The 19092-nt window shown below is 37.3% G+C and overlaps 1 protein-coding gene across 1 annotated transcript in view; it reads right to left on the bottom strand.

The window, feature by feature from the left end:
* The window catches only part of SRP72 (signal recognition particle 72), a 35927-nt gene that overhangs the window by 2615 nt on the left and 14220 nt on the right, over positions 1–19092 (bottom strand). Inside the window, exons 9-18 of the mRNA XM_012758238.3 lie at positions 16682–16813; positions 15322–15450; positions 14169–14241; positions 11780–11844; positions 9948–10043; positions 8665–8768; positions 8457–8534; positions 7847–7984; positions 3351–3388; positions 518–677 (exon numbers count right to left, since the gene is read on the bottom strand). Of these exons, the coding sequence (XP_012613692.3) occupies positions 518–677; positions 3351–3388; positions 7847–7984; positions 8457–8534; positions 8665–8768; positions 9948–10043; positions 11780–11844; positions 14169–14241; positions 15322–15450; positions 16682–16813 (1013 nt within the window). The remainder of the gene's footprint in view (positions 1–517; positions 678–3350; positions 3389–7846; positions 7985–8456; positions 8535–8664; positions 8769–9947; positions 10044–11779; positions 11845–14168; positions 14242–15321; positions 15451–16681; positions 16814–19092) is intronic.

Genomic DNA, 19092 nt, shown 5'->3' on the forward strand with positions numbered 1-19092 from the left:
GGGAGGCCGAGGCAGGCGGAATGCTCGAGGTCAGGAGTTCAAAACCAGCCTGAGCAAGAGGGAGACCCTGTCTCTACTATAAATAGAAAGAAATTAATTGGCCAACTAATATATATATATATAGAAAAAATTATCGGGGCATGGTGGCACATGCCTATAGTCCCAGCTACTTGGGAGGCTGAGGCAGGAGGATTGCTTGAGCCCAGGAGTTTGAGGTTGCTGTGAGCTAGGCTGACGCCATGGCACTCACTCTAGCCTGGGCAACAAAGTGAGACTCTGTCAAAAAAAAAAAAAAAAAAAAAATACAATCAAATAGTTTATTTACAACAGAATATGACCATACCAGAAATATATTCTCTTTCCTTTACATAAGCATATTGTAAACACTTACCAAAGATGTATCACTATAGTTCTCATACTTAAAATGTATTAACAAATTCTCACTAATAGCCTTGCGTCGATCTCAGAAAGAAACAACTATATTCTAAGTGACCTTAACTGTGGAGCAATGACTTACAGTTCAGATGAAGCTCCTGCAGTTGCTCCCTGGGTTCCTTTTCCAATCTGATCCTTCTTTTTACCCTTCTTTCTTCCTCGGTAATAAGAACGTTCCCGCATTGGGAGCCATCTTTCTGGATCTGGGGTAACCTTCGGATCATAATTCTTAGGCAGCTTTCCTGTATAACAATTGACAAAGAAGTAAAAGATGTGTCCATGATATATCTTGTATAACAATTGACAAAGAAGTAAGAGATGCGTCTATGATATATTCAAGATAGTGTGCTTAAGTAATAATGTGTCCACACCTAGTAATAAATAACAATATAGCTGAAATAAATCTGGTAAAGTTTTAGTCTTATAATCTAGCAAGGGAAAAGGCCTTATTTCTAAGCATGACACAAAATTCAGAGGCCATAAAGGAAAAAATTTGACAGATATATTTATATAAATATTTTAAAATTTTCGTTTGGTGAAAGACATATTTCTAAGAAAAATTTAAAATGTGCATACTATATAATAGAGTAGATTAAAATCCTTAATATAGAAAGAATTCTTGCTAACCAATATGTAAATCACTCAAAAATAGGCACAGTTATAGTTAGAATACACCAGGAAAAATAAGTCATTAATCCTCTGAATAGTTGTTCAACCTCACTAATTAAAAATGAGAAGGGTAAAAAAATTCTAGCAGACTTACAATATTAAAAGCAGTTAATACATAGTGTTGGTGAAATGGTGAGAAACACTCAAAACACTACTGGCAGAAGTATATACAGCTTTGTGGAGAGCAATTTTTGTTTTTTGTAGAGATTGGGTCTATGTTGTCCAGCCTGGTTTTGTTGTTTTTTTTTTGTTTTTTTTTTTGAGACAGAGTCTCACTTTGTTGCCTGGGCTAGAATGCCATGTCGTCAGCCCAGCTCACAGCAACCTCAAACTCCTGGGCTCAAGCGATCCTTCTGCCTCAGTCTCCAAAGTAGCTGGGACTACAGGCATGCACCACCATGCCCGGCTAATTTTTTCTATATATATTTTTAGTTGGCCAATTAATTTCTTTCTATTTATAGTAGAGATGGAGTCTCCCTCTTGCTCAGGCTGGTCTTAAACTCCTGGCCTCAAGTGATCCTCCCACCTCGGGCTCCCAAAGTGCTGGGTTTACAGGTGTGAGCCATCATACCAGGCTACTTTCTTCTGCTTTTTTGTAGAGATTAGGTCTCCAACTACTGGCCTCAAGCAATCCTCCTGCCTCAGCCTCCCAAAATGCTAGGATTATAGGCATTAGCCACTGCGTCCAGCTGTAGAAAAGATATTATCAATAAAATTCTGACTGTTGGAAAACAGATGGAGTGGTAATAAACTTAGCTAAGACATGGGAAACCTGTATCCCAAGATGGCAGTGGGCATAATCAAGAAACCACCAGATTTATACCACAGACGCCCCAAAAACTCAGGAACAGGTAGGCGGCCTTGGGGACAACTTCTGACTAGGTGAAGCCCAAGCATGGTAATTCCACCCATTCTTGCCAGAGATTTAAAACACAATCCAAGCCAAGTAATGCATGGTATTCCCCTGGTTAATGGTTCAGGGCTGGACACTGACCTATGTTGTCCTAACCAGATTAATGAGAAAAGCTTGCCAAGTCTGGAGAGGCTCTCTTTGTCCTGCTGGAAATAAATGACATGTGGCCCTGTTTCCAATAAACATCTTACCTATTCTAATAGGATTTAGTTTTGTGGACAGAACAGAGATACAAATACTGGATCAACCAATCTGTTTTTGTTTTTTTTTTAACAGAGTCTCACTTTGTTGCCCTGGATAGATTGCCGTGGCATCAGCCTAGCCTACAGCAACCTCAAACTCCTGGGCTCAAGCAATCCTCCTGCCTCAGCCTCCCAAGTAGCCGGGACTACAGGCATGCACCACCATGCCCAGCTAATTTTTTCTATATATATATATATTAGTTGCCCAATTAATTTCTTTCTATTTTTAGTAGAGACGGGGTCTCGCTCTTTCTCAGGCTGGTTTTTCTTTTCTTTCTTTTTTTTTTTGAGATAGGGTCTTACTTTTGTTGCCTGGGCTAGAGTGCCATGGCGTCAGCTTAGCTCACAGCAACCTCAAACTCCTGGGCTCAAGCAATCCTACTGCCTCAGCCTTCCGAGTAGCTGGGACTACAGGCATACACCACCATGCCTGGCTAATTTTTGTTTTATATATATGTATGTTTAGTTGGCCAATTAATTTCTATTTATAGTAGAGATGGAGTCTCGCTCTTGCTCAGGCTGGTTTTGAACTCCTGACCGTGAGCAATCCACCCGCCTTGGCCTCCCAGAGTGCTAGGATTATAGGTGTGAGCCACTCTGCCTGGCCTGGATCAACCAATCTTGATGTGCTAACGTTCCTCTACACTGCCAGTTCTATTAACAGTAAATTTTCTAAAGTCAGTTCAATGGAGTTTTATGGTATTTGTAGTCAAACGTTCAAACATGTAAGGGCTTACCATGCACCAGGCACCATTCTAAGAGTTTTACATGTATCTCATTTAAACATCTGAGATATATACTATCATATTCCATTTTTCAGATGAAAAACACAGGCAGCTGTGTTAAGTAACCTGTCCACAATCATACAATAAAAGAGAACTAGAGCAACAATTTGAATTTAGGCAATCGAACTTGAGAATTGCACTCCTTAAAGTAATAAAATTAAATGTTAGGTATAGTCAAGGCAAAAGTTAGTGTTCAAAGATAAAAAACGGGACAGTATATTTATATCTGAAGACTTCGCTATAGGTCTAAACTCAAGCTTTTACACCTTGTAGAAAGGAATCTAAAACTTTTTCAAAAAGCCTTACCCTTCTTTTTCTTCTTCTTCTTTTTCAAATCTCCCTGTCTACAAAGAAAAGAAAAATTATTATTATCTTTGTGACAAAATATTTGCAGAACGTTAAGTATGTGCAAAAAAAGTGTGAGTTGGGCAGTTTATCATAAGGAATTTAAGACTTGGTACCAGCTCATCAAAGCTAACAAACTAGATGGGATATTAATTCAGGTTGAATTCAATTGAGCTTCAGATACTATAATTTTTGGAAGATAAGTTTAGAAAGGAGAGGTGACAACTGTTTTCAGAAAACAGATTAACAATTTACACTGAAAAAATTCAGTAGTACACATTAAGTCTATATATTAACATAATAAAAAGTAAGTAATTTGCACAAGCATGAAAATCTGCAACACTTTGGTAAGCTAACCTATATTTGGCAAGACTTCAGAGAATAAACTCTTATCTAGAAGAAGAACATGTATAAGTAAAATATGTGCAAATGGTATCTCTGGAAGGATATGCAAAAGAAGCCACACTGGTTATGGTCCTGGGAAGGAGGAGAGCAGGAGGGAAGGGAGGAAGACTTTTACTTACTCTGCACTTTTTTATCTTTTGAATTTTAAACCTTGTGAATTTATTAATTTTTTGAAATAATTAAAACCTATATTAAGTACACTGACAAAAAGGTACTCAGAAGGGCATGTGAAACCAAGAAAACATGTTAACATAATTGTTAAGCATTCTGAAAGCTATACTGAAAAGAGGAAGACATAAAAAAAAGTCTCTGTTATATACTCATATGTGATATACCTCTATAAGAACTATGAAACAATGAAGTAAAAAGATGAGACAGCAACAATTTCTGCCAAAAATTCATTCTACAAGTCATATACAACTGTAAAGTTTCTTTCAGGATATCCTGAAGAAAAGAAATGCAATGTACAGTATCTTACTCCAGTGTTTCATCTCTTATCCAGATATTTTAAAATAGTCTTCTAAATTGTCTCCCTACAAATCACACTCCTAGCCATACTTATAATTTCCCAAAGATTCTCTGCAATTTCTTCTCTGCTCACCCTTTGCCTACCTCATCTTCATCCTCCTCATCTTCCTCAGGATCAACACAATCACCTCCTCCATGAAGCCTTACCTTTATCACAAATACTGTTTAAATTTCTTTCCTTCTGCTAGACTTAAGTTCCTTTAAGGGCAAAGACCAGGATTTATTTTTTGGTTAACACCTAGCATAAACCTATCACATAATGTATCTTCAAAACAAACTAAGCCTTTGCATCCAAAAGTTAGATTGAAGAGCATAAAAAATGCCTAATAAAATCCCTAATACTGTGCTGAAATTTCAAAGCTTAAAAGTCAATGTGTATCTTAATGATTAACGAAAAAGAGAAAACAGATTGAAGAATTAGAAAAGACTATGTATTCTTAATAGTTACCAACCTTGTTTTAGTGGAGAAAAAAATATATACTGAAAATATTTAAATAGGTATTGTTTGAAAATCCACTTAAAACCTGGCTGGAATTTATTTTGTTTGGGGGTTCCTGAAATTGTAATCATATGATGAAATGGAATTTGGAGCAATGTAACATCTCTGAAACTCTAATTCCTTATTAAGGTTTTTTCAAGTTATTATGAGGATGACAATGCTTTTTATCAAATATAGAGGAGATCAATCATATACTGTTGACTTTTTTTAATTTTTAAATTTTATTTTATTTTTTTTGAGACAGAGTCTCGCTTTGTTGCCCAGGCTAGAGTGAGTGCCATGGCGTCAGCCTAGCTCATAGCAACCTCAATCTCCTGGGCTCAAGCAATCCTTCTGCCTCAGCGTCCTGAGTAGCTGGGACTACAGGCATGTGCCACCATGCCCGGCTGATTTTTTCTATATATATTAGTTGGCCAATTAATTTCTTTCTATTTATAGTAGAGACGGGGTCTCGCTCTTGCTTAGGCTGGTTTTGAACTCCTGACCTCGAGCAATCCTCCTGCCTTGGCCTCCCAGAGTGGTAGGATTACAGGCGTGAGCCACCGCGCCTGGCCTTAAATTTTTTTTTAAGTTAGGAAAATGTCAAAAGACATTTCAAAAAAGGAGAAAATACTGAAAAATTATGAAAGCACAAAACTGGGAAAGTGTTTTATCTCTTCCATGCTCTATTCATTCTTAGTCAAAACTAGAATCACACATTTTACTGTAGGCCTCTGCTGTGTTTTTAAGATGGCAACATAGAACAAGGAAAGAATCAGAATTTGACTTCTTATAAGTAAATGAAACTGTTTAACCTTTTCTCCCAATCAGCAAAATAAATCACCTGAACTTTGGTTCAGACATACTAAATGATATACTAAATATACATCAATAACTTACAGGTAAAGTAGTGCACATCCAGCCATGGAATAGTGCACATAAAAAGGATGAATTACGTCTACATTTAGTACTTGGAAAGATCTCTAAGACTTACTAAATAAAAGTAAGTCAGAAAACAGTGAGTACAACAATCTCTTTTTCATAAAAAATAAACCAATCAAAGGAAATTATTATTTTTTTTAATATTCAAAACTGAAACATTTACTATTAAATAGCTCTATGACCCTGGGAAATTTTTTTTTTTATTATTTTTTATTTAGGTTACATATATTGCCTTTGCCCCACCCGAGTCAGAGCTTCAAAGGAAATTATTTACACACACTCTTGTGTGTATAAATGCAAAGACAAAGATCTAGAAGGATACACTAAATTAATGCCAGAGGTTAATTTGGGTCTGGGAGAAAGGGGTAAAGAGGACTAACAGGTAGGTATAGCAAAAGAGAAGGAAAAGAGACAAAGGGGACTAAAAAGTTTATTCATATGGAATTTTCATAAGAATGTATTTTTAATTTTTTATATAATTTAAAATCAGCATTAGAAAGGGAAACTGAAGCACTATTCACAATAGCCAATATTTGGAATCAACCTAAGTGACCATTAACAGATGAATGGATAAAGAAACTGTGGTAAGCCAGGTGCCATGGCTCACACCTATAATCCTAGCATTCTGGGAGGCCAAGGTGGGAGGATCACTTGGGGTCAGGAGTTCAACACCACCCTGAGCAAGAGCGAGACCTCATCTCTACTAAAAATGGAAAAAATTAGCTGGGCATGGTGGTGCATGCCTGTAGTCCTAGCTACTCAGGAGGATGAGGCAGGAGGATTGCTTGAGACTAGGAGTTCGAGGTTGTGGTGAGCTATGATCATGACACTGTACTCTAGCCAGAGTGACAGAGTGAGACTCTGTCTCAAAGAAAAGAAAGAAAGGAGAAAGAAACTGTGGTACATATATACAGTGGAATATTATATAGCCATAAAAAAGAATGAAATCCTGCCATTTGCAACAATGTGGATGGAGTGGAGAACATTATGTTAAGTGAAATAAGCCAAGCACAGAAAGACAAATTTTGCATGTTCTCACTAATATATGGAAGCTAAATATTAAAATAATTGATCTCATGGAGACAGAGAGTAGAGTGATACTTACCAGATGCTGAGAAGGATAGTGGGGGGAGGGGTAAAGTGGGGATGGTTAATAGGTACAAAAATATAGTTATAGTTAGACAGAATGAACAATACTTAACAGCACAACAAAGTGATATAATCAATAGAAAGTTAGGGTATACTCTGAAATAAATAAAAGAATAGAAATGGAATGTTACTAATGTAAAGAAATGATAAATGCCTTAGGTGATGGATACCCCAATTACCCTGATTTGATTAATACACATTGTATGCCTGTATCACAACATCACGTGTACCCTATAAATATACACAACTTCTCTGGGAGGCCGAGGCGGGCAGATTGCTCGAGGTCAGGAGTTCAAAACCAGCCTGAGCAAGAGAGAGACCCAGTCTCTACTATAAATTGAAAGAAATTAATTGGCCAACTAATATATATAGAAAAAATGAGCCGGGCATGGTGGCGCATGCCTGTAGTCCCAGCTACTTGGGAGGCTGAGGCAGGAGGATTGCTTGAGCCAGGAGTTTGAGGTTGCTATGAGCTAGGCTGACGCCATGGCACTCACTCTAGCCTGGGCAACAAAGTGAGACTCTGTCTCAAAAAAAAAAAAAAAAAAAAAAATACACAACTATTAGGTATCCATAATAATTAAAAATAAAAAATTAAGGTTGGCGCAGTGGCTCACACCTGTAATCTTAGCACTCTGGGAGGCCGAGGCAGAAAGACTGCTTGAGCTCAGGAGTTCTAGACCAGCCTAAGAAAGAGTGAGACCCCGTCTACTAAAAATAGAAAAATTAGCCAGGCATCCTGACGGGCACCCAGCTACTCAGAAGGCCGAGGCAAGAGGACAGCTTGAGCTCAGGAGTTTCAGGCTGCAGTGAGCTCTGACGACACCACTGCACTCTACCCAGGGGGACAGAGCAAGACTCTGCCTCAAAAAAAGAAAAAATAAATAAAAATAAAACATTAATATAAATAAATAAATAAAATCAGCATTAGAGAATGTTACATGAAAAACATTACCCTTGCTCCTTTGGTTGACTATCTCCAGTAACTTTTCCACCCTTCTTCCGAATGTATGTAGCACCAGGAGAATTTTCAAGAGCTTCAACATCTACTTTCAGAGACATACTATCCGACGAGGGCAAGTGTTTACTAAGACTGCAATAGAACAGGAGTTCAGGAACAATATATACATATATACACACACACACACACACATATGCACCAATATATCTATGCCAATAGAAAGACACCGTCTTGGGTCTTGGCCGGGCACGGTGGCTCATGCCTGTAATCCCAGCACTCTGGGAGGCCGAGATGGGAGGATCACTCAAGGTCAGGGGTTCAAGACCAGCATGAGCAAGAGTGAGACCCCGTGTCTACCAAAAATAGAAAAAATTAGCCAGGCACGGTGGCGCATGCCTGTAGTCCCAGCTACTCGGGAGTTGGATCTACTGTTGCATTTTTCAATCACACTGATCGATAAATTTTTATTTTTGCTTTTACTGTTAAAAGTGGGTTTTGCTTGTTAGTTGAATTTTACAACAGAAAAAGCTCTGCAAAACACAGGTACTGAGAGAGTTCTATTGTGCTTTTGGGGAACTTTCTGGAACAACAATCAAAAGGATACGCTTTGGCTTTCTCTGGATCTACAAGTGAGTAAGCAGAAATAAGCTGCGCCAGGGTATGAATATCTTTTGGATTTTGTCTAAAAGAAGAAATAAGAAAGTTACTGAACAGTTTAAAAAAACTAGAAAAGTAACATGAACAAGTAAAATAATGCCCTTATATTAAGTAGCAGCGATAAAACGAATACATCTCCACTTTTCAGAACTTACTTCCATAGCTGTTCTAGGTCACTAATTGCCTCCTTCTTCCGCCCATATTTGAGTTTAAAGTTTGCAGCTTCTCTTATCAAGGATAAATGAGCAGGAGATTTGGGCTACAGTTTCAATAAAAAGGAAAAAAAAAGTTTTAAGTTAAAATATTTAGTAAGTCAGTAAAGTTATATTCATTAGATCTTTGAAAAAGCAGACCTATCCATTAAATTCCTCATCTTAAATGCCTAGAACAAAATCACTCACATATATATAGGGAGGTAGGTAGACAAATTAGTATAACTAATCACCAATTCAGGAATTTGGAATACAACCCAGCTCTACCTAGGTTTTCTACAACTGGAAACATTCCCTTATAATCAAGTTTTAAAGATATGCCACCACAGTTATTCAAACATTAATTTAATACTTCCCAGAACACTTATGCCCCTTCTAATGCTAATAGTGCTAACAGGACAAATGCCACTTATGTGTATTTGTAAGTTGAATACTGCCTATGCAGAGATCCTTACTGGAAAAAGTAAAGATGTTCCTATAAAACAGAGATATGATAAACAATTATTCCATGTACTACTATTCCACTATTACCACTCACGGGCTTTCCAGCCATTTAAGATGAGCTCTAAGCCGGGCGCGGTGGCTCACGCCTGTAATCCTAGCACTCTGGGAGGCTGAGGCGGGCGGATTGCTCGAGGTCAGGAGTTCGAAACCAGCCTGAGCAAGAGCGAGACCCCGTCTCTACTATAAATAGAAAGAAATTAATTGGCCAACTAATATATATAGAAAATTAGCCAGGCATGGTGGCGCACGCCTGTAGTCCCAGCTACTTGGGAGGCTGAGGCAGCAGGATTGCTTGAGCCCAGGAGTTTGAGGTTGCTGTGAGCTAGGCTGACGCCACGGCACTCACTCTAGCCTGGGCAACAAGCGAGACTCTGTCTCAAAAAAAAAAAAAAAAAAAAAAAAAAAAAAAAAAAAAAAGATGAGCTCTAATATGTGCAATCATGTATTATACCATTGCCATTCTTATTTCTTGAGGTTACAAATACAGGGGCCCTGTAAACACATAGTAAAGAAGCTTTTTCCTATTTTTCCACTATTCCTTATTTCTAATAACTTCATTTGAATATGGTGTGCTGAAAAAGATGAATTTGATAGTCTAATAGCATTCCATTTTTAAAATAGTGACGTGTAATACCTGCTATTCAAAATTTTGAGTTCACTGCTGCAGCCTTTTATTTTTATGTAAAAACATGCCCTCATAGCATTTTATTGCATGTATTTACCTGATGATTTTGATACCACTGGATAGCTTGTGTGAAGACCTCAATGGCACTATCAATGTCTTCCTCATGGCTGTACATAGTCACTAATGCAGACACCTATCCAACCAAAGATATAAACTAATGAATAAAATTTCTCCACTCTCAGAATACAATTTTTGAAAATGAAAAACACTGAAGAAATAGCAGATAATGGTTGCTAGGCTCTCTGCCAATACCTAATTTAGCATAAAAATTACTCTATTTAGAGAGCATAACAACTTTATTCCTAGAAACACCATGAACAACAGTGTTTTCCAAATATGAAGATAGTTATCTGGAAAATATACCTTTCTCTAAAGCAGTGCCAGTTCACAAATGGTTTGGTAAGTACAGAAGTTGAGAATAAGTGCTTAGAAATGTTTATACAATAAGACATTGCTGAACATTCAAGTATATGATCAGTGAAGTATACAGCAGTATGACTGAACACTGTGTTGCATGTGGCCTGAGTTGCATAAAGCCAGTAAAACAGTTGCCTAGTGTGGTTGAGGAACAGCAAGGAGGCCGACATAGCTGGAATGGAGGGGGAGAAGGATGAGGAGCAACAGGAGACAAGGGTAGAAAGGAGACAGACAAAAAGCTGGATCTTTAAGAAAAATTAGTAAAACTGATAAATCTTTGGCTAGACTGATCAAAAAAATAAAAGAAGACATCAATAATCAGTATCAGGAAGCAGAGAAGTTCTACAGATATTAACAGGATAATAAGGAAATATTATGAACAACTTTTATGCCAATAAATTCAACAACCTAGATGAAATGCATAAACTCCTTGAAAGGTAAAAGAAGGCCAGATAGTAAATATTAAAAATATCGGCCGGGCGCGGTGGCTCACGCCTGTAATCCTAGTTCTCTGGGAGGCCAATGCGGCGGATTGCTCGAGGTCAGGAGTTCGAAACCAGCCTGAGCAAGGGCGAGACCCCGTCTCTACTATAAATAGAAAGAAATTAACTGACCAACTAATATACATGTATAAAAAAAATTAGCCGGGCATGGTGGCGCATGCCTGTAGTCCCAGCTACTTGGGAGGCTGAGGCAGCAGGATCGCTTGAGCCCAGGAGTTTGAGGTTGCTGTGAGCTAGGCTGATGCCACGGCACTCACTCTAGCCTGGGCAACAAGGTGAGACTCTGTCTCAAAAAAAAACAAACAAACAAAAAAAAATCTTATTTTCAGCCATATATTGTATTTGATTCTGAGGTAAAGTAATTGTAGTATAATCCTTAAAATATGAATCTTCAAGAGAAAGCACTATCATGTTTATTACACATTTACTGAATGACAACTGCAAACAAGCTATGTTAGAGGATACAAACATGAATAAAGCAGTCCCTGTTCAACAGATGCACATATAACCACTGATGAATTAGTCTATACTATGAAACAGATGCTTCCACAGCTGTATTAGTGATCTAAACCTGTGATATTTAAATAATCAGAGAACTAAAAACTAAATTTGTTGGCCACTATTACTAAATCATTTTAACTCCAAGAAATCACACTGATGACATGATAAATCAGATTAGGCTAAGAAATTCCTGGTATAGGTCTGAGATTATTTGAGGCTTTCAGTGACAAACACTGCCTGGCACGTTTGACTAATAAACCAATACAAAGCAGAACACAGAATGAAATAAAATTTATACCAGACAACTGTTATTAACTACTATTCTTACCTTATGAATATATAAGGAAATAATAGAAATTAAAGTGAATACAAAGGAACACTAGACATATAAATTAATTATCAATTCCACACTTTTCAGTCTTACAATGTTTTCTAGTTATATACTCACCATGCCTGGTTTATGCTTTAACTCCTCTATGCTTCTCAATATTAGACATGCTTTAGAAATATTACCTTAAGAGATTAAAAACAAAATCAGCATCACACTGATGAAACCATATTATTAAAAGAAAATAGAAGAAATTTTACTTCCTCCCACTACTTTTCCTTAGGAAAGCAATCATGAGTCATATTTTCTAGCATTTCTAAATACAGGCCGGGCGCAGTAGCTCATGCCTGTAATACTAGCACTCTGGGAGGCCGAGGCAGGCGAATTGCTCGAGGTCAGGAGTTCGAAACCAGCCTGAGCAAGAGCAAGACCCTGTCTCTACTACAAATAGAAAGAAATTAATTGGCCAACTAATATAAATAGAAAAAAATTAGCCCGGCATAGTAGCGCATGCCCTGTAGTCCCAGCTACTCAGGAGGCTGTGGCAGTAGGATTGTTTGAGCCCAGGAGTTGGAGGTTGCTATGAGCTAAGCTGACGCCATGGCACTCACTCTAGCCTGGGCAACAAAGTGAGACTCTGTCTCAATAAATAAATAAATAATTCTGATTTTCCATTCAGTCTTTTTTTTTAATTTTTGAGACAGAGCCACCACACCCAGCTTTCCAGTCTTTAAAAACAAACAAACAAAAAAAACCCATGACAGACTCTTGGTAATTTCAGGATGATAGGTAATCCTTGCAAAAATAAACACCAATGAGGAAACATATAAAGGAGGGCAAGGAAAAGAAAGAGTGGTGAGGAAAAGGAAGAGACAGAGGAGGAAAACAAATGTGAGAACCCGGTAAAAGGAGATCAGCAGTTTCTCAACCCTCTTTTCAGTATTGTCCTACTAAGGAGCCTTTTAAGACTTCTTTTTCCCTAATTGCCAACTCCTCTCCCCTCAAGCCATGAAATTTATTTCAGCCATTGAATATCTAAGATTTTTTTTTTTTTTACCTACTATTGCCACTATTGAGAATGCATGCTCTATACCAAAGCTGTCTGACAAAACTTTCTAGGATGGTGGAAATGTCCTATATCTGCGCTGTCCAATACAGTAGCCACTAGCTGTACGTGGGCTCCTAAGCTTCTCAAGCTAGCGCAACTGAGGAATTGAATTTAAATTTTTTTTTTGAGACAGAGTTATACTCTGTTGAGTGAAATGGCATCATCACAGCTCATTACAATCTCAAACTCCTGGGCTCAAGTGATCCTCCTGCCTCAGCCTCCCGAGAGTAGCTGTGACTACAAGCACAGGCCAGTGTGACTAGCTAATTTTTCTATTTTTAGTAGAAAATAGAAGCAAGACCAGCTTTTAGTAGAAAATAGAGCAAGACCAGCTCTTGCTCAGGCTGGTCTCGAACTCCTGAGCTCAAACGATCCTCCAGCCTCGGCCTCCTAGAGTGCTAGGATTACAAGCATGAGCCGCCATGCCTGGTATGAATTTTAAATTTCAGTAATTTAAACAACTTCTTTTGAAAACAAGGTCTCACTCTGTTGCCCAGGCTGAAGTGCAATGGCATGATCATAGCTCACTACAGCCTGGAACTCTTGGGCTCGAGCTATTCTCCCACCTCAACCTCCCAAGTAGCTGGGACTATAGGCACACATCATCACATCCAGCTAATTTATTTTTTCTTTGTAGAGATGGGTTCTTGCTATGTTGCCTAGGCTGGTCTTAACAGGCTGGCCTTAAATGCCCACCCTCAAGAAATCCTCCTGCCTCAGCTTGAGCCTCTGCACCCAGCCTAATCAATTAAACTTAAAATAGCTACATGTGACTTGTGGTTACCATACTGAGCAACACAGCTCTAGATAATCACTCAAGGTTGGTTCAAAACCACAGACAAAAGAACAGGCAGTTTTCTATAAGATTCAAACATATTAGTTCTCATTAAATTCTATTGCATTCCCCCCACCTGAAAAATATAGGTGGCAAAGTATAAATGAAGTAAGATAAAGGGCCAAGACAAGACATTCTGAAACGTTCACAAGTGGCTGCTGCAGGGGGGTGGGGAGGGAGCATTCTCAAAGGATGCAAAGTCACCCTTTCTTATTTCATGCAAATATGATGCAGTGATAGACACAAGCATTTCTACATGTGACATACTCAGGAAATTTGAGTAGTAGAACCTTTTGTAACAGATGAATCCTTTGCTTATACTGACTTTAAAGGCAGAGAATGAGAAATGTTCTAACAATTTAGGAATAACCCAAGAAAAGGGCCAACTACTCACTACTAAATCTGTTGAAGATCAAACAATGTAGCTTCATGTATGAAACATTAATTATTATGCTTTAGCATTACACAAAAAATTTAAAAGTCACACAGTTTACCACTTCAGAATCATTCCAATCATGTTTCCATTAAAGTGATATTTTAAACGTGATGAAAATTATCATTAATACCTTGAGAAATTTTCAACTGTGCCATGGTCAGCTTAATTTCAGCTGCATTCTCTGGATGCTGATCTGAAAATTCCTAAAATGTTTTTATTTAGGTGGAAAAAAATCACATTTAATTTACATAATTGTACACATTACAATTACTTAACTACATAAAACTTAAAATCCAGGTTTAAAATATTAAACTTGTGGTTTCAGGTCAAAATCTTAACTTGAGAAAAATTTTATTAAATACCCACTTTGCTTTAAAGGTATGCTCTGAAAGTAAATACAATAATGTCCAGTTTCCCTGAAGTCACTAACAGAGAAATACATTGTCCTTTGGCATCTGTGGGGTATTGGCTCCAGAAACCCCTCCCATATCAAAATGCTAAGTCCCTTATATAAAATGTTATAGTATTTGCATATAACCTACACATAGTCCATATACTTTAAATCTCTATTTTACTTATAATACCTAATACAATGAAAATGCTGTGTAAATAGTTGTTGTATAGGGAATGATAACCAAAAAAAGGCCTGTGTATGTTCAGTACAGATGTACCAGGCATTTTTCCCCAAAATATTTTTGATCTATGGTTGGTCGAATCCTTGGATGCAGAAAGCCAACTGTAGTAAAGATTACTAAATACATTTTTTTAAAGATGACACTCAAATGGTGCTTCCTTACTGAAGGTCCCTGCTAGCCACCTTGCCTCTCAGGATGGTCCTAATTTTACCCAAACTCTCCAAGATAGTCTGCACTCAGAAAATTCAAACATGTAATAGAATATCTGATTTGGACTGATAGAAACAAAGTCAATATCTCTGTAATTGTTTGAGGTTTTAGAGTGGGACTCATTGGAGATCAGATTATTGAAAAAGGGGTTAAGAATGTTCTAGTGTTATAAACCTAAAACAAATCCCTAACTCACATTAAATAGGTCTCCAAATCACAAAGCATTCATCAGGGTTTATGACAAATATTCATATTATGTGAATTTATATAAAACAAAGCTGTAACCTAAGAATTATCTAAAGTGACACTGGAATTTGTCTAATAGTACTTTATCTATTAGTTTTCCCATCAAGTTTACATGCTTGTAGGTTATTGTACCATAATAAAAATGAAACAAGACTGCAAATACCTGACACCTCATTCAAGTAATTCCTTTACCTGAAGCAGCTCTATTGCTTTTGTGTGCTGCTTTTCTCGGCAGAACTGAGCAGCTTGGATTAACACAGGCAGGAGATGCTCAGGACTTTGGGACTGCAAACTGGTAGATATTTTGCGGCACTGTTCTGCCTAGAAAACACACCCCATGCCCCAACAAAAATAAGCTGATTAATGAAATTAAATACTAAATGAAAAGAAGTATGGGAAAATCAGTGAAAACGAAACAGTAAGTGAAGAATTGCCTAGGGCAAGAGAATCAGTTTAAAGTATCTATTTTCAACTTTTTCCTACAAGAAAATGATTTCCACTTACTAATTTAATCTGAGTTCTAAATGCCTTTGGTGAAGGACAAGTTGTGTTTACAACTTGTTCACTTGGATGCCTAAATTCCAGAATTGTTAAAAAAAAAAAAAAACACATTAAGTATAAGCATTTGCTTTAAAAATAACAAAATGTATATTTCTTGCTAAAGTGTTGAGAATAACAACTCAATTCTAAATAATAAATTAACATTACTCATGCCTCTCACTCTTCCACTACAAACTGCTCTAAGAGTATGCAATCAGAAGTTAATTAGAATACATATTAGAGTTAGAATTGACCTCTTAACATTTATAACTTCATGTGACTATACACAGCTAAAATTAAAGATGGGTTTTAAATTTATAATCATGGTTGGCATCTTTGATGATTCTATCTCAATTCAGAGAGATTAGAAATAAGGTAATGAGAAAATATTTGCATTTAAAGGTATGAATTCTGCTTTCTTCTTCTTAAAAGCCATAAACTCCACATCCTTACAAAGAATTGAGCAAATTACTTGTTTAATAAACAAAATCTATCATATATGATATTCTGCAGAAGAAAAAAACACATTTATGTGTTTAAGACAAAATATAAACAAAAACTATGAAGAGGCCGGGCGTGGTGGCTCATGCCTGTAATCCTAGCACTCTGGGAGGCCGAGGCAGGTAGATTACTCAAGGTCAGGAGTTCGAAACCATCCTGAGCAAGAGTGAGAACTGTTTCTACTATAAATAGAAAGAAATTAATTGGCCAACTAATACCTACAGAAAAAATCAGCCGGGCATGGTGGTGCATGCCTGTAGTCCCAGCTACTTGGGAGGCTGAGGCAGGAGGATTGCTTGAGCCCAGGAGTTTGAGGTTGCTGTGAGCTAGGCTGACGCCATGGCACTCACTCTAGCCTGGGCAACAAAGCAAGACTCTGTCTCAAAAAAAAAACCCAAAAAAACAAAAAAAACAAAAAACTATGAAGAGATTGGACTAATACACCTATTATTCCTCATACATCATATTATAACAAAAGGTTTAGTCAGAACACCAGAGGTCTATTACCTACCTGGTTTGTATACATTGCAAGTAGAGCTTTGTTAAATTCTATAGCTTGTAGTTGTTTCTTGGAAAGCTTAAATTCTACTCCTTCTGCATTGGTTAATTTCACCTTCTTCTTGGAGTCAAAGACATTTTGGTCCTGACAAAGAAAAGTTCATCCACCATTAACAGAATATAGGATTTCAAATTTTTTTTTTTTTTTTTAGCATTCCAAGGCCTTATTCCTCTTTCATTTAGTAATTTTATATAAACACAAGAGAGCTTGAATATATCTACCGGATTAGGGTGCCTAACCTAGTAAGATGTATATAAATGTCTTGGGTTCTTGGTTTATAGAAGCAAACAAAACCTCTGCAATTCAAATATACCAGTGTATGTATATCTATCCTACAATTTAGCCCCACTCTTTTTAGAGCCTTCTCAAAGGAGGCTTCCTACTGAAAGGCATGAAAAGGCTTAACAAGTGAGCTGCTTTGAAGGGAAGGCAAATAAGATTTTTATCTTTTCACTACTAACTGCTTGTTTTGAGCTTTTTGAAGGAAAAAATAGGGATAACACAAATCTTACAAAGATATCTCATTTTGCAATTTCTATAAGCTATGCTCTCTAGAATTTAAATGTAAATGAGGAAAGTAACTCACTCCTCTCTGAAACACAGGTATACCTCAGATATATTTCAGGTTCAGTTCTAGACCACCACAATAAAGCAAATATTACAATAAACTGAGTCATAATTTTTTGGGTTTCCCAGAGCATATAATAGTTATGTTTACCCTGTACTGTAGTCTATTAAGTGCGCAACAGCATTCTGTCTTAAAAAATGTACATACCTTAATTTAAAAATACCTTGTTGCTAAAATATGCAGACACAAAGACACTAAATGAGCACATGCTATTGGGAAAATGGTGTCAGCAGACACACTCAACGTGGGGTTGCCACAAACTTTCGATACGCAAAAAACGCACTACCTGCAAACTGCAATTAAGTGAAACTCAATAAAGCAAGGTATTCCTACAGTCACTATTTAAGCAAATCATTAAACAAACCTCAGAAATACATTCATGCCACTTTTAAACTCATTTTTAGCAGAAAATATTCATGTAACATATCTATTGTTTTAGGAAACTAAGGCTCTTCTCAATTAAGCAGAAGCACAAAGATGCTCAATTTTAATTCCTGTGTGGGGCAAATACAGCATTATTTGCCTAAAGAAAGTCTTACTAAGAATTATAGAAAGAGGGCCAGGCGCGGTAGCTCATGCCTGTAATCCTAGCACTCTGGGAAGCCGAGGCAGGAGGATCGCTCAAGGTCAGGAGTTTGAAAAGAGCCTGAGCAAGAGCGAGACCCCGCCTCTACTAAAAATAGAAAGAAATTAATAGGCCAATTAAAAAAAGAAGAATTACAGAAAGTCACATATCTCTCAAGAAAAGAAGACAACTCAGTCACATTGACTGCATCCTAAGAAGGACAAACTGAGCATCTGAGTGTCTACTATGTGCACAGTATTCTAGCTTTCCAAAACAACATATTTACTTGCAAATACACAATACCACTGTGCTTTTTTTTTTGAGACAGAGTCTCGCTTTGTTGCCCAGGGTAGAGTTAGTGCCATGGCAGCAGCCTAGCTCACAGCAACCTCAAACTCCTGGGCTCAAGCAATTCTCCTGCCTCAGCCTCCCGAGTAGCTGGGACTACAGACATGCGCCACCATGCGCGGCTAATTTTTTCTATATATATTAGTTGGCCAATTAATTTCTTTCTGTTTATAGTAGAGACAGGGTCTTGCTCTTGCTCAGGCTGGTTTCGAACTCGTGATCTCGAGCAATCCCCCCCCCCCCCCCCCCCCCGGCCTCCCAGAGTGCTAGGATTACAGGCATGAGCCACCGCGCCTGGCCCCACTGTGCTTTTTAAACAAGGGCTTCTATCAGCGTAAAGACTAAAAGGAAACAAAGAAGAAATCTAAAATAAATTCTACTTTTTCTGACTGTTGAGCTCAAAACCAATTTGAAACTATTTTAATATACAGCATGAAACTATATATTAATCAAACTATATATAATTAGTATATATATTATATACTATATATATATTATATACTATTATATTATATATATACTATATATAGAGTATATATATACTATATATACTATTATATATAGTATATATAGTATATATATAATATATATATTAATTAATCAAACTATATATAAATCAATCCTAAAGAAATTGTATTTTCTAGTTGGTTCTCCTGTCACAGTATTTTAATACTTCATCATGCATGCCACTGCCAGACTTCTCATAAACTCTGTCATGGCATTTTATTATTCCAAAACTTGCTGGGTCCAGTGGCTCATGCCTGCAATTCCAGCACTTTGGGAGGCTGAGGCAGGAGGATTGCATGAGTCAGAAATAAATAC

The sequence above is a fragment of the Microcebus murinus genome, chromosome 26, assembly GCF_040939455.1.
Source record: "Microcebus murinus isolate Inina chromosome 26, M.murinus_Inina_mat1.0, whole genome shotgun sequence".
Taxonomy (NCBI): domain Eukaryota; kingdom Metazoa; phylum Chordata; class Mammalia; order Primates; family Cheirogaleidae; genus Microcebus; species Microcebus murinus.